Source organism: Sinocyclocheilus rhinocerous, unplaced genomic scaffold (genome assembly GCF_001515625.1).
Source record: "Sinocyclocheilus rhinocerous isolate Xijiao unplaced genomic scaffold, SAMN03320098_v1.1 scaffold46, whole genome shotgun sequence".
NCBI lineage: Eukaryota > Metazoa > Chordata > Actinopteri > Cypriniformes > Cyprinidae > Sinocyclocheilus > Sinocyclocheilus rhinocerous.
In genome coordinates, this window is record NW_015633191.1 from 195,752 (window position 1) to 212,103 (window position 16,352).

Below are 16,352 nucleotides of genomic sequence, written 5' to 3' on the forward strand. Positions count from 1 at the left end.
AAAATTTACATTTTTTTTTAATGCTCTAAACAATGTAATGACATGAAAAAATACTAATTTTTTCCTAAAATGTTTTGCCGGGTCTTAAGAGGTTAAAACACTTATTTTCTTACTGCTGAAAATTAGATCACTTGCTGTGAAATCCGTTTTCTCTCAGGTTCATCACCAGTGTAAGCTTCATGGTCTCTACATCACTCTTGTCAACGTTGTCAATGCATATTGACTTTATCTAGTGGTTATTTTGGGAAAAAAATAGTAGGGGGAATTTTACCCCAAGGGGGCGTTTTCCTCCACTCTACCCTACCACGTGTTTTTTTTTTGTTTTTTTTGGCGTATTGTTTACCATTTTGTATAACCACACAAATTATCCATAGTAAAAAAAAAAAAAAAAAGTACCAAAAAAAAATGTAATTCTTTCTTATATACCGGTAATTCTTTGACAATTATTATGCGTGCAGCGTTTAGTCTTCTTCATAATTGAGACTATATGGAATGTTTGATTATAATATTGGCACAACCTTATATTGACAATTTCGTTTATACATTTAAATACATTTAAATTTATATAAATTAAAATTTTCTTTGATTATAAAATGTCTACACATTATTCCTCAAATACCGTCCTATACATTTACATTTGTGAACGTGAAGCTTGTCGAGACTCATCACTAGGTGGCGACAATTTCTTTCACATGATTTTGGTTATGGTAATGAACTGATTTATTCTCAATAAAATTAAATTGAGTTCTGTATGTTCAAATAGAGACCAAAATAAGCGTAATGACACAGATTTTCAAATTTAAACGTTCTTTGTTTTAAACAGGGGGCCGAGAAATAGAAAGGAGGAAGGAATTGTAAACACTTGAGTACTTGGGAGCAGTCCCAAATTCAGTTTCTGCATGATAGCAGGTGTACTGAAATAAATTGTGCTTATTTAGACATCCGCATGTCAGTGCAAAAGGGTCAAAGGCTTCAAAAACTGTCCGCCGGAAACAACCCTGTTTTGTCCCTGGATGCTTGTTGTGGTGGCCAGCTGTTAAAAAACTGATGTATTTATGTCTCTGTGTTGCTCTCATTCTCTATTGGTGCTTTATTTGCTGACTGGGCTGCCCTGGGCCTGTGAGTAAGGTCTGGCCAACCTAGTGACTGTGCTGGGCCCTGAATGGAGGCCCCCAGGCGGAATAGAATCAGCCCATGTGAGGATGATCACCTCTGACAGGACGTGAGGTGACTTGCGCAGCGATAATCAGGGGCAAATAAAAGCTGTTTCTAGCAAACGCTGACCTGCATGGAACTCGCCTCCAGCTGAGGATTACGAGCGAGGTGTGTGAGTGTGTCTGTCTGATAATCATAGTATCTGCATGACTTGAAGCAAAGAATCACGAAGGTAGTATTCAAAGTATAGAAAGTATCCAAAATTAAAAATTAAATCACAAATGCAGAGGAGAACACCAATACACTCTAATTTATTGTCTTACATTTGAACTTTGTTACTATTGTGGTTGTGTCAGGATTCTGTGCAGCGTCTGTTCAGGGAGGCTGGAGGCAATAATAATAAGTGACTCAAAACCTTTGCTGACCTCTGTGTTATACACATTAACAAAAAATCTGCGCAATTAAAGAACATTTAAATGTTAAATGCCAATTTTGGTTCATCATTTCATGGTTCATTCAGAGCATGCCCTAAAGAAACCCCTACCATTACAAGCCTCGTCACAGCCTGTAGCCCATACAAGCTAAGAGGAAACATAGAGGAATTAAATAGAGGAATCAACTTTCCTGCATGTAAGAACAACACAAACCCTCCCAATCTTCAGCAGCAGACTCAAAACTAAGTAAAATGTATTTACTAAAACTAAAAAGGTATTTTTGTTTAAATGAAATGTATTAAATCTGTACTACAATGGTATAATGACTTTAAAAGTGCATGTGAGTAAATGATTTCAGATGATTTCAAGGTTAAAAGTTCATCCTGCGGTGATATGCTTTGCTGATTTGATGTCTTATAATCTCATATCTCTTTAAGTCTTACTGTTTGTTGTCTAAAAGCCCGTTTTTCAGCGTTGATGTTAAGAGAGCTTAATAAGAAAATGTGATGACAGCACAGTGACTCAGAGTGCAGGAAATCATGTGATATCAGCACACTCACACCGAGATTTACCCTCAAAGATGTAACATATGATATTTAGACACGATATTTACTTTAGAAACGTCTACTATCATTGTATTACTTTTTTTTTTATGACAAACTACAGTACGTCCCTGATAAACACTTTATTGTTAAATCTGGGTAGTGGATGCAACATATCCATAAACCTTAACATGAAGGTTGTTTAAAACTGATAAATAAGGAAAAGTATTCAAAGTCATGTCACAATTTTCTACAAGTTTCTTCTTTTCTTCATTTCATTTTAAATGGTCTGATGTTGTGACAAATAATTTATTTATTTATTTTATTTATAAAAAGTACAAAAATTACGTGTATTTATTTATTTATCTGTTCTCTTTTGTTTTGTTTTGTTTAAAAGTATAACAATCCATGTATTTACATTTGTTTGTTTTATGATCTTCTATTTTGTTTTGTTTAAAAGTACAAAAATCCCATGTATTATTTTGTTTGTTTGTTTTTGTTTTTTTTGTATGAGAACTAAGAGCTAGCAAAAACTTTTTTCATAAAATCTGTGGCCATTTGTTGACACAAAGACCCCATTAAGTTAATTATGTCAGCTTCCCAACATTTCAGAGGTGAGCACTGATGTGAGGGGCTTGGCGTCATGCAGTCAGAGCTCATATACCTCCTACCACCTCTCTTTCTGTGACCCATTCAGAGCACTTCTCAGCCCTATATGTGGCCCTGTCTGTCTGATCACACGAGCCACTTCCCCCTCATCTTTTCTGGATCAAAAGTTAGCCGTAGGAAAAGACATAAAGCATTCCAGAACATCTAACCCATTGAAAATGGTTGTTTGCTATACTTGCAGCTGTGTAAAGACAAAGCCTATAAGCAGCAGTCACTTCAAAGCTGCTTTGTATTCCACATTTAGACAATGTATTGAGCACTGAGCAACAATTGTAATGGGTTAAATTTGTCATTCTTGAAATAGCATTGATCTGAGGTGTGACTTGGTGGTGATATCTTAGTGAACTTCTACTAAATTATCCCAAATCCTGTTTGGTGTTTCAAATAAATCTAAATCCTTGAGGTTTCAGGGGTTAAATACAAGTACAATCGTAAGTGGTTTGTTTACAAGCAGTGAGAAGAAAGGTCAGTGAATGACTTATTGCTTCCTTTTCCTCAGAGCTATCACAGACCTGCGTTATCTCCCCCCTACAGAGTGTGGAAGTACGTGTTTTAAAGTAATTAAAGGGTGTTCACAGATCTATTGTTCTCCAGACTCACATTTTTAAAAATAAACACACATAGACATATCTTTTTTTATATAAACTAGGATTAAACACAAGATATTACTAATGACGCTCAAACGTCAAATCCCCTCACTCCCCTTCAACAGGAAAAACATACTTTTTCATTGCTTGACATGTACTGAAATTGATCAGCTGAAAACAAAGACGCTGACGGAAAGAGTTTGGAGAACTTTGTTCATTCAGAAAATAAGTTTTAATCTAACTTACAATTAACATGGCTTAAAAAGTATCTCATTATTAACACATTGAAAGCTCCTTTTGATTCTGGCCTGTACAACTCAATTGTAACTATTTGATGAGGTGGCTGTTTCATTTAAATTCATTCAATGTGATTTGAAACGTATGATTTGAAGAAAAAAAACGTGAGCTTGAAGGTCCAGCTCTAAACTCGCCCATAAACCTAACTGTCAGTGGGGCATATAAACAGATCGTACAAGTGAGATCATAAAAATACATATGAATTAGCCACCTGTTCACCAAAATATAAATTAATAATGAATTGCCATGTGAGTGTGTTGGCCGGTCACACCTCAGAAGACCTTCTTGACTATCTGTTGAATTTATATTTAATTTATTGTATTTATTATTGTCAAATGTAGGAATAGAGAACGTATAAAGACGAATAAACCAAGAGAACAATCTTCAATCCAAACTTTCGCAGGGAAGCAGACGTCACAACACTTCACAACAGACGTTAAGACAGGAAAAATGAACCCTGGAAATATTGATCTTTAAATACTAAACCAAACTAGGACTAATGGGCTAATTCATTGACAACAGGTGAACTGAATAAGACAGACAAGGGAAAACTAGTCACAGATGACAAAACCAAAAATACTACAATTATGTAGTGAAAAATATGTTCTCATTTTTTTAAGTGCAATTCATGTACTAATATGTCATTTAATTGATTTTATTCAAATCAAAAATGTTATTTAACATACTGAATCAACCTAAATAGATTATGTTACACTAACAAAACTAAATTTGAGGGTAAGATTGGGTAGAAATATTTCTTTAAGATAACAATTACAAGTTGCCACTTTTTACAGTGTGTTACAATATGATTTTCCCACATTCCCACATTGGTTCCTTAAAAAAAAAAAAAAAAAAACGTAACATAATTTGGATTTGTACACTAATTATAGTGTTTGCTGTATTTGTCAATCACTCAGCCATAACCTTGTTATCCTATTCCAAATTAATTTTGTAATATACAATTACATATATTTTTTTCTACTTAATTTTCTGTTTATTGCATTTGTCACAAATGCATTTTATCCAAAATCACACAAATCAGGGTCTTAAAATTTAGACTTCCCATTTTTTGTGGTTTGCAAACCTTGTAAGAAAAGAAAAAAAAGTTTATTTTCTGAAGGCCAACCCCCTTTTTTCACAGACCATGTTGAAAATGAATTTTTAATTTTAGGGCCTGTTCTGTACCATATATGTGTGCTGTACCATATTCACAGTCTTAAAGTGGGATGGGTTATGGGAGTGAGATTTAACTCCTACATGCACATTCTCTTATCTGAGCTGATGTTCTCCAAACTACATCTAACCGGAATTCTAAACAGAATTCCAAAGATCTTCCTTTCATGCTTTATCTGGTTCCAAGTGGGAAAATTCACAGTGTTTCCGAAAATTGCTGCTGAGCCAAAGTTTCAAACACAAAAACAGTCCTCAAGTTTCCATGTAGCGTTAAAGACAGTCATAGATCTGATAGTCACAGTTGGCATGCTGGACAGAAATTGTGATTGGGAAGCCTAATCTTTAAGGCAACACATTGTGGATTCAGCATTCAGTAATCAAGAGTTTTAAGTCACAATTGTGCTCTGTTACAATTGTGCCCTTGAGAAACCTCTCTACAGTCATGTAGGAGGAACATCTGTGACTGTTTTGACTGGAATACAGATCACATGCCCTCACTGAATCCAGAGGAGGAGGAAGGAACTCAGCTGAAACACTCTTCAAGGCGCATCCCACCTTATCAAGGTTAAAGGGATAGTTTGGACAGGTTGGAGTGTTCTTAAACACAGCTGACCTCATGCTTTATCAGTCTTGAGCAATGAAGGAAATGCAAGAAAGCTTTCTTTTTGAGTCCAAAAGCAAATGTGACATAAAAGACAATATCAACAAATAAAAATCAAATATTAATGAAATGATCTGTGTTTGATTAAAAACATACTTTTTAAAATTAAAAACCATAAGGGACAGCGACCAGTTTTCATTTTATTTTCCCTATTTAATTCCAATTTTTAAATGTTTGTTTGTTTAGTTAGTTAGTTAGATTAGTTTAGTTTGTTAGATTAGTTCATAGCTAGTTATTTAGATTAGTTTCATATTCCATTGCAAAACTGTAAATTTTACTGTTCCATATAATTTTATTTTTCCCATGGAACACATAAGGAGATTTTCCATAGTGAATTACCATCAAATTTTTTTTTTTTATTTAAGCACAGTTCATATATTGTTCAAAATATCTCATTTTGTGTTCAACAAAAAAAAATATATATTTTTTCTCTTCAACTTTAAATCTTCAACTTTTTTCATCAAACATGAATAATTTCATAAATTATATGTCTCACTATTAACATGCATCCTGTCTAGTTTAGTTAAGTATTTAGTATATAATATTCTCAACCATATTTTTTTTGCAAAACTTTATTTTATTTTTTTCCTATGGATCACAAAAGGAGAGTGAATTACTATTGATTTTTATTTTAGCTCATATGTATTTCACAGTTCACACATTGTGAAAAATATCTCATTTTGTGTTCCATATATTCCATAGTTTATATATATATATATATACACACACACACACACACACAGAGGGTAATAAAATAATGATAGATCTTTATTTTTCTTTAATCAACTTTTTTCATAAAACATGGAATAATTTCATAAGTTGTCTCACTATTACCATGCACTCTTTCTCCATCTTGTTTTGTCATTCATTTATTGTTAGACTATAGGAGAAAGATTTCTTGCATTTGCAGTCTTGCATTTCTCAAGACTGCTAAAGCATGAGGTCAGCTGTGCACTCCAATCTTCCAGCCCAGTTTCTTGCAAGCATGTACTAATAACTGGATGCTTTGGCCACAGACGTCCCTCCTTCAGTGACCAGCTCTTTATGTTCCAAGCTGGATTTGGAGCCCAATAGGCTAGTTGCATAGCAACAGGCTTCCCAGAAGCCCCTGCTGATATCAGCCCTGACTCAACTGACACATAGCAACCCTGATTCCCACCAGGCAACCGAGGTGAACCCAAAACCCTTTCAGCTGCTATGTCGACAGATTGATTTGCAAATCAAAGCATTTTGCAATAACATATCAGCTACTGTTGTGCAGGCATGAATTGACCAATTAAAACAGAGGTCATGGTAGGCCTCAGGAAGAGTAACACTGATAAACTATAGAACATTACAAACATGCCAGACATGCAATGACTACTGTATTATCGGATAAGCGTGTATAGGTCTCTTTAGGTTTTATAACCTTGACAGTATGTAAAAGAGGCTCTACTGATATGTGAATAACAGAGGAAACTGTTTTATTGCAGTTTGAGGGACTGTAACCTTGGCTCTGGTCTCAGACACAGGCCGATACTGCTGTACAACAGCATTGTCCGTTCCAGTGTAAGGAAAGTGAGCGGAAGGGTGCGATCCCTGTCCTGCTGTGCAACTTTCCAGATGTTACTCAAAGGATATGATTTCATTCCTGCAGTGTTATCTGCACAAGCAAAACAGTCTGTGGGTCAACGCACTAAGACAAGACCCCTATGAATCCGACACACAATACTGAGACATCCCGCAAGCAGTGCACACCCATAATGCAATACACAGACTCACACAAGATCTGCTGCTCTAGCCAGTCAATAATGACAGGCTTACTCTACACTGTTACATCGCTACTCGCCATGTCGCCAAGTAAAAAAAAAAAAATCAATGTGTGGACATAAAGTATCATTTTTGATCTGAAATTCTTTTATAAGTTTACTTGTATATTAGGCCTATCTTATAACTGTCCCTATGCCCAAATATGGCTACTTCCTTACTATAGTATGCGGGAAAAAAACGTATGTAAGTTGAGTTGTATGTCCGAATTCATAGTGTTCATAAAACAGAAGGCATAAAGTGACCTACTATTTTTTATGAGACTATATGAAATGCTCATCTGATGGACACTTTGTGAATGGCAGTGAAGCAACACAACTGACACCAGAGGTCACATGATAGTTACAACATGGTGCATGATGTAGTACATGTGAATTTCATTCATGCTACACACATTCATATATAAAACATATTTTTTAACAGTTACAAAGAAAGTTTCAAAACATAAGTAGGACATACTATGCATTATTCGATTTCGGATGCAGTATAGACTATGTCTTAAACATTGGAGAAGGACCTTTTTTTTGGGGGGGGGAGGTAATGGTCTTTTTCTATTTAAAGGATTTAAATAATTAAATAGTTTAAAGTGATTTAAGGGAATAAAGAAATAAAAAGAAGAACAGTGAAAGAACAATCATTTTTTCTAATCAATTTGAACTATTTGCACTATTTTGCACACATTTACTCTTATTCGTATGCCTGATATGTCGAAAATGTGAAATGTTTCTTGTCACGTTACAATCAGTTATGAATTAAATGAATGGCTTAAAACTTTGTATGTTTTTTGGCCATTCATTTACAGTTTTGGGGGCCTATAAAGTGCACATTTTGAAAATGGGTTTCAAAGTGCATGTTTGTGAAAACAATACCATTATCATCTCTGTGTAAACTACAATAACTCAAATTAGTGAAAATGGTGACGTCGTGTGCATATGTATTAAGTGTTCAGTCTTTAGGCGCCTAGTGTTTCTTTAAAAAGTGACATCGCCAACTCCTGGCCTGGGATGCATAATATAGCATTTTTTGTTGTTTTCGCAGATCCGTGGATCATTCTCATAATGTTGTCATCTGTACGTGAAACTTTTCAAAAATGCAAAGGAAAAACTTTTCTGTTTTTAGTAGCCTTTATCATTGTTGTCGTGTATTCATACCCCCCAGTTCCTGGAGAGCCACTGTTCTGCAGAGTTTTGTCGTAATTTGAGAGGACAACACGTGACGTTCTATTCAGAGCTGTTCGTGTCCTCTGTCTCAGAATTATGTTTTTATGGCAGTACTATCAACGCCTAAACACAGTGCCTAAATGAATCTGGGGACAATTCCCAGTTTACAAGTTGTAATTACGAATTCTATGAGGACGTGAATGCTTTTTACAAGTTGGAATCTCATAATTACGGTAATTACAGCATGGCTTGAATGCAGCTTTTAGCGCCAACTCTAATTAAACACACCTGAACCAGCTAATCAAGGTCTTCAGGATTACTTGAAAACTAGCTGTGTTGGAGCAGGTTGAAGCTAAACTCTGCAGGACTGTAGCCCTCCAGGAGGAGTTTGACACCCCTGGCATAACTGATTCAGCCTACATTTTCAATTCAGCAAAATTTCAACGGCAAAATTTGATGAAAAAAAAATGTGATAGTTTGCACCACTATAGATTTTACTTTTGTACATTTAACATTTTTATCATGAAACAGTTGTCAAATATAAAATGTTTAGCTTACATCTTACCTTGCTCTCTTTCACAGTTAAAAAATTGAAGCTTCGCGCTGGATTTTCCCGCCTTCTTTGATTTGATTGGCTATCATATTCATTTAGACTGATAAGGCAGACCTGCCTAAACATTTAACTTTTTTTTTTTTTTTATCATTCTAACAACAAATAAACGAAAGATGGCACCAGTTGGGTTTGTATGAGAAACGAGAGGAAACAAGTCCACAGGATAGACATAAAAGTAGCGCCAGTTTCATGTATGTGGAAGAGGGGAATGATATCGTTTGCACGACGACAGCGAATATTAGGACATCGACCGCTTAGGGCGGCGCAATAAATTCCACCTAGGCCTAGCTGTGTAACAAATAAATGTAAATGTTTTTTTAAATATATTTTAATGACTTTTAAAATATATTTTGTCTAGATTTTGTCCACGCTTTAATAATCTTCAAATAATGCGAAACTAAACGTTTCAGATAATGTGCAATGGTTTTCTTTCAACACAAAATCAATAATGCATATTGTCTTGTTAATGTCTTAACCTTACAACTCTTACATAAAACTGGGGCAACAGCACTTTTCTCTTAATTCTGTAATAACAAATATGAAACCTATTGCTTGTAATCTAACTTCCCTGGCTCCTTCATTTTGAAAATAAACATCTTTTTATGAAATAAATCATTCCATATGCTCAGCTCTTCTGATCTCAGCATGGCAATGACAGCGCATCAGGTCAAACTCAAGTCAAATGAGATTGATTGGAATGGCTGTGTTAGAATTAGAATGTGATAATATGTATCTAAAAATGAACCATGATAAAATCTACATGCATACAAAACGCATTTCCAGTACCTTTCACCGTTTAAACTTTGTACAGGTTGGGTAATAGGAAAATGCATTGTTTTTATTGAATAGGCTGTACAGAGAGAGCTGGCCCATAACCCATCTGTTTCAGCTGTTTTTGCAGTCAATTTCAATCAGTGTATCTCTACACTTTCCTGTCCTGGGAAAGTAGCCACTGGTGGAACATTCTCTGCTCTTTGTGTAGGTCAAAAGGAATGACTCTGGGGACCCACTGTGTTCCAGTTTCGTTACGCATGCTAAAACTATGTTCAAAAAGGGAAATGTTCTACTAAAAGGAGGAAAGGAATACATGTCCTCTGTAACCTTGAACAAAGTCCACTGTAACAGTTAAACTCTCTTGATGTCTTCATTCTACTGAGGTGCAAGAACTATTTTGAATAGTTTAATGAAGATAAATCACCAAGATGTTAACTCTCATTTTTAGAGAAGAATGTTTCAGAGAGAAGCTTGGCGAGACACTGCAGGTGAATAGGGTAAAAAACAATTAACTACTAATTATCACCTTACTTACCCAGTTGATTGATTACATTGATAATTGCAAACATTTTTTGTATTACAAGTTTTGTAAAATGTTATGTTTAAATATGCAAATGATGCATTATTTAATGAAATATGCGCTAATTTGCATACATTTATAGTACAAAAATCTGAACACTGGATGAAGTCAGTTTCAAAATTCTTGTTTATTTTAATTTTTTTGACATATTAGAGGCAAATGTTTTTTTACAGAGGTAATTCTGGGTATCTCTTTTTGTCACTCCATAATTCAGAAAATACTTTGAACAGCCAGAAAACAACATGTTTTCACAATTTTGGGGGAAATAAAATGTTGTATATAATCAAGCAAATTATATATATATACAAATCCCTCTGTAAAAAACCTTCAGAATATAGACAGGAATAAAAATGTAAAGTTTGGTGTGTGTAAGTGCTACTGAAGTGGAGATTTATGGCTCAGTGTAGGAGAAAAAACTCATTTTGAGAAAACGGCCTTTAAAAATATGTAACTGAAATCTATTGACACAAATAAAGTGCTATAAAAGAAACGCTTAACAGTGTCTTTTGGAGGTTTTCTTTCCACTAGTCTGAAAAAACACTTTATGAAAAACCAAAAAGCCCAAAATCTCAAAATAGACAGGTGCATGAAAAAACAGTGCTTTTGCCTGCAGTGCCTCCCCTTAAAAATAAACAGTACAGTATACAGTTAAATATCACAACCTTGTTTATTAATCTCCAGAGATTAACAAACATCATATCAACAACAAATCATGAAGTAACAGACTATACATAATTTAATGCTGCGAAAAAATACTTTTTTGTTGCTCCTCAAGGAGGACTTTATCCTTTTGATTCATAGCCAAGATCTTACAACATTTGAATAATTAAACCATTATTAACACTTTATCATGTTTTTAGAAATGTTAACAAATATATAAGGGTTCCAAAAGATGGAAGACTATGCTAGTAGGGAAACTGAAGGGAAAGTGGTTAATTTAGGGATTTATTGGGTGTTTTTTATGGATGTGTCATTTTTGACAGTTCAGAAAACATCATCATATTATTCGTTAGAAGGCGTGGCCTTACCCTCTCACGCCTTGTATTATGTGATATCTTTCATAGCACACACCTTAATGTGAATGTTAAATCTCTGGCCTAGATTTTTTGAAACCATTCACACATGCGTTTTGACAAAGCCTATGTTAAAACAGCAGGGATCAACAAACCACAACTCAGCTGAAGGCAAATAAAAACAACTTTATTCAAAGCACCATAAAGACTGATAATAAATGCATTTTAAAATGGTCAGCACGCATGTGCGTTGATGTAAAAAATAAGAGATTTTCAGTAGAGAAATAACATTTCACTTTGGCTTTTTGCTCATTGAACTGAGCCTGGCATCTTCAAATCCAGATCGGATAACTATACATATACATATATATATATATTCAATGCAGAAGCTTCTATTACCTTTCTGCCCCTATATTTCACCATTTAAAATATTGCCGGTTTTCGCTGAATATTAATAATAGTATTATAATAATTAAAACTAATAAAAGTATTGTTCTTCTTCTTCTTGATATAAAATATAATAATATATTTAACAATATTTGTTAATTTCATTACAATTTTCATAAAAATGCAAACTGTAATTTCTATAGAATTACTTTCAAATTTAAAAAAACGTATGTTATGTAATTACTGTGAATATTGTAAATATGCATATAGTTTAACAACAACCCTTTTGAATGCGCATTAGCAATGATCTTATCAGCATTATATAACGTAATGGTGACATTTGTATGATTAAAAATATTATAACATTAGTTTTCATAAATAAATGAGCATCCTTACAGCTATTAATTTCCCATCCGTCACCTCCCTCTCTATCGTCGACTCTTTGCCATCCGTCAGCACGCATGTGCGTTGATGTAAAAAATAAGAGATTTTCAGTAGAGAAATAACATTTCACTTTGGCTTTTTGCTCATTGAACTGAGCCTGGCATCTTCAAATCCAGATCGGATAACTTCATGCCTCCTTCACATATGTCCTCACAGCCACCACATCACCCATTATGCATTTCTGTCAAAAGAGGAATATGGTTATAAAATTAACTGAGAAAGCACTCAAATAATGAAAAATTAAAAATTACTAAAAGGCTTTGATCTAACATTCTGTAAATTTACAACTATATTATATTGCTAACTTTTATTTAAGGCTAACAGCCTTAAAATTATTATATTTGAACAACTGAGAAAATTATAATTTAATGATAAACTTAAAAAAAATAAGATTCACATTCAGTTAAATATTCAGGGTTTTTCCATTATATATTTAATTGAAAATTCTGCAAATTCTAGCAGAAGAAATAATTTTGAATTAAGAATATATATATATATATATAATTAATTTCCCATCCGTCACCTCCCTCTCTATCGTCGACTCTTTGCCATCCCAGGTCTGTTTCTGCACAAGTTTGCCGTTGTCAAGAGTCACGACAGTCTGCAGATAAAGAGAGAGAAGAGCCCGTTAACTTCAAACGATAAACAGCTTCAAACCACCACGTCTATTCCATTACAAACCGTAGTTTTTCTATCATCCGCCGTGATCTCCTCAAATGACTCGTTGAGGTTAAATTTGATCTCGGTAGTTTTGAAGGTGCTCTGCGACTTCATGCATATTTGCCCCTGATCATCCACACACACGATCAGGTTGGGCTTAGTCCGGTTTCCCACCTGACGAGTAGCGAAACCCACACCTGAAAAAGGAAAGGCACTTCTTTCAGTCACGAAACACCTTTGTATTAATGACCATCAAAAATATGAGAATCCTAACCTACTGCACATTAATAATGCGCATGTTAAATCTTAATTTCCAAAAAAAAAAAAAAAAGGTTTAACATTTCTTTTGCAACATGTAAACTGAAGAGACTTGATAAATAACAAGCATTTGCATTAAGTTATTAAATTATGAAGAATCATACCTAGAGCCTTCATGTACTCGTCAAAGTTTTCGCTGGTGGTCATCTTCCATGTTCCCACGAATTTGTCAACCATTTTTCCGGATGATGATTCTTGTCACTCAAGCAACAGCTCAAAGCTCAGATTTGATCTGATCTGATCTAATGACTGCGGGCTTTTTCAACAGCTCCTCCAGCACGTGCATGTTCACACCAGCCAATCAGATGATCCAGCGTCACTGTGCGGAGTTCCTCAACCTCCCCTCCCGCAAACGCAACTCAGAACTGGGGAAGGGTTCACATTTTTCGGACCACAAAAACGGTCAAAAAACATTTACTGGATCAGAGGACAGCAATCGCACATGGTTAGACTGAATATTTTTAGAATGAAGTGTTTGACCAAATATGAGACGAAACATTTTCTGACCGAAAAGATGACCTTTCCTCACAGTGGCTGAACACACAAGATGCATTTTTACGTTAATAACTACGTAATAACGTAATTATAACTAGGAAGATAGACTTTTAAAATTTTGTAGGAATAACAAGCATTCAAGAATAATTTAATAGCAAATGAATTCACAGGCATATTTTTCACATAAATATATAATATAATCATATATTTATCATATAATAATATGATTTGGATATAGAACAAGAAAACTCCTGCTTCAAATTCTACGCATATTTGGACACATTCAGAATGGAATAGTAACATGCTATTTACTGGATACTGTGTGGATACTACTCTTTAAAAGTAACGAAAGGTGTGTAATAATAACATATCAGTTAGCATCCTTTCAGCATTTTGTAGGTTTTACAAAATCCAGCAGCAGAAATTCTTCAGCACTAAATGTTATGCATTAACTACCTGAATGTAATGCAAAAATAACCTACAGATTTGTTTGGTCAAATCAGATTCACATTTCCACACAACATTGAGCAGAAGTAGAGATTTTCCTGTGTCTGAATATAGAGGCCTGTCCCACCAAAACTGTTGAGGACAAAGTGAGAGTCAACTCACAAAGACATGACAGATAACAATTTTATTACACATCCACAGACATATAAATACATAACACAGAATAGACTACTTCTTGTCTCCTGCTTTAGCTTGAGGATCTTTAGCACTGCATCGGGTCTGTAAGGCTGAGAGCATTTCTTGAGTGGTTAGTTTGGATCCCTTCATCACCAGCCTCTCTCCATCCACTGCAAGAGACCACAAAAACATGCATTATACGTCATAAAATGACACTATGCCGTACAGAAGACTACTTCTTGTCTCCTGCTTTAGCTTGAGGATCTTTAGCACTGCATCGGGTCTGTAAGGCTGAGAGCATTTCTTGAGTGGTTAGTTTGGATCCCTTCATCACCAGCCTCTCTCCATCCACTGCAAGAGACCACAAAAACATGCATTATACGTCATAAAATGACACTATGCCGTATGCTCCTCTGCAATATTGAATTTACAGTTCAGTCACTCACAAAATGTGATGTCAATCGTAGGCTCTGATCGGTCATGCTTTACATCTGTGATAACTTCACAGTTCCTATTTGTGACTCTGGCTTTTTCAGACCCGACCATGACGAGAAACTCCCTGCAGGAAGGAAGCAGAGATAAGAAATGCAAGAGATGTGATGGAATGAAGAGGCTTTTTGGGATCTGCGAGTTATGCAGTGTGGCTGACTTATGCTTTTAATTATACATTCATAAATTCACATTTCATTTATGCAACAAACACGTGAGGAATGAGGGATAAGAACCACTGTCGTGACAGCTCACAATAAATATGTCATCGATACGAAGTGGCCAGTTTGTCATCAAAAACAGATTAAAGAGCCATTTAGGATCGCTTTTCCCAAAGGTTTAGAATAATTTCATGGCAGATGATTTTACTGACATAATTGCACACTAAATCACCATTTGGATCCAGAATAGGAAATTTGGAATTTCCTGCTTCAGATATTACGCATGTTTGGAACGGCATACTAGCTTGCAATTTACAAAAACAATATACAGTATAAACTGTATATTCTTCTTAGTATAGCAAGTCAAACATTTTTCTATGGTAAACATTTCAAACATTAGTATGCTACGTGACCTCATCACAGTATTTGCAAATGGCATATATTATTTTCAATACAATTTGCCAACTGTGCACAGTTTACAAAGTATATTCTGCAAGAATAGTACGAAAATACTAGTCCGATCGTTCAAAACAATTTGACAGCCTGCTGCATTTACCGCGTTTAGACTGACAGAGGCGCCAGAGGACAAAAGCTAACATAAGACAGTTCAAGCATCAAGATCGATGCTGTTTCTTCGCAGTATCATAAGCACGTTCATAGAATGTTTAACAATCATTTTGCGTATTGTCGCACATAATCTGCATATGCTAGTGCATGTTAAATGTCGAGTGTGGAGAACAGTCCAGAAGTGGCGAGTGCTGCTGTGCACGCTGAAACCGAGAAACATACAGTGACACCTAAATAAGTGTAATTTGCATCGTATACTTCGTCCTTATGACCGCAGGTACAGGAGGAAAAACTGCTCCTGAAGTCATGATCATGCACAAGATTTACTTTACCAGACAGACCTGTTCAACATTAACCACGATCACTTAAAGTAAGTTACATCGAGGTATGTACAGTATTCTTACCTTGTGGAGCGAACATTAAATTCAAAGGGGCAAAACTGTACAATAATTTTCTTAACCGTCTTTAACACTACAGCTCCCCCGGACGCCGCCATCTTTCCCTACATGACCTTTCACCTGCTGATGACGTATGCAGCCGGGCTCGTCAACATTTATTTTTATTTTATTTATTTATTTTTTTAGTCATTTAGCAGACGCTTTTATCCAAAGCGACTTAAAAATGATAAAATATGAAAGCATTTTAAAAAGTGCGATGTTAAAATAAATTAAATGTCCAATAAAAAACTATGACAAAATACGAACGCATTGTGTCAGAGGGGAATATGTTCATTTTCACCAAAG

At 35.0% G+C, this 16,352-nt stretch overlaps 2 protein-coding genes across 3 annotated transcripts; both read right to left on the bottom strand.

The window, feature by feature from the left end:
* Positions 1–12,208: 12,208 nt before the first annotated feature.
* Positions 12,209–13,517, bottom strand: LOC107743821 (fatty acid-binding protein, heart-like). 2 transcript variants are annotated; one of them, XM_016557242.1, is made up of 4 exons: positions 13,378–13,517; positions 12,977–13,152; positions 12,819–12,896; positions 12,209–12,271 (listed from the first exon to the last, which is right to left on the bottom strand). In XM_016557242.1, the coding sequence occupies exons 1-4, from the start codon at positions 13,448–13,450 to the stop codon at positions 12,224–12,226; spliced, it is 375 nt and encodes a 124-aa protein (XP_016412728.1). In that variant the 5' UTR covers positions 13,451–13,517; the 3' UTR covers positions 12,209–12,223. The 2 variants fall into 2 exon arrangements, with proteins under 2 accessions (XP_016412728.1, XP_016412729.1); XM_016557243.1 differs by lacking the exon at positions 12,209–12,271 and adding an exon at positions 12,372–12,480 and having other exon boundaries at positions 12,799–12,896.
* A 1,107-nt stretch (positions 13,518–14,624) lies between these two features.
* Positions 14,625–16,133, bottom strand: LOC107743841 (39S ribosomal protein L53, mitochondrial-like). Its single transcript, XM_016557270.1, has 3 exons — positions 16,014–16,133; positions 14,839–14,951; positions 14,625–14,743 (listed from the first exon to the last, which is right to left on the bottom strand). The coding sequence occupies exons 1-3, from the start codon at positions 16,103–16,105 to the stop codon at positions 14,625–14,627; spliced, it is 324 nt and encodes a 107-aa protein (XP_016412756.1). The 5' UTR covers positions 16,106–16,133.
* Positions 16,134–16,352: the final 219 nt, after the last annotated feature.

What these genes read in the sequence shown, in the direction of transcription:
- LOC107743841 (XM_016557270.1), bottom strand. Translation starts at nt 16,105, where the DNA reads ATGGCGGCGTCCGGGGGAGCTGTAGTGTTAAAGACGGTTAAGAAAATT. An exon ending in TTTAATGTTCGCTCCACAAG is followed by an intron (nt 14,952 to 16,013) that starts GTAAGAATACTG and finishes TCCTTCCTGCAG; the next exon opens with GGAGTTTCTCGTCATGGTCG. An exon ending in TACGATTGACATCACATTTT is followed by an intron (nt 14,744 to 14,838) that starts GTGAGTGACTGA and finishes GGTCTCTTGCAG; the next exon opens with TGGATGGAGAGAGGCTGGTG.
- LOC107743821 (XM_016557243.1), bottom strand. Translation starts at nt 13,450, where the DNA reads ATGGTTGACAAATTCGTGGGAACATGGAAGATGACCACCAGCGAAAAC. An exon ending in CGAGTACATGAAGGCTCTAG is followed by an intron (nt 13,153 to 13,377) that starts GTATGATTCTTC and finishes TTCCTTTTTCAG; the next exon opens with GTGTGGGTTTCGCTACTCGT. An exon ending in GTGACGGATGGGAAATTAAT is followed by an intron (nt 12,481 to 12,798) that starts TATATATATATA and finishes ATTCCTCTTTTG; the next exon opens with ACAGAAATGCATAATGGGTG.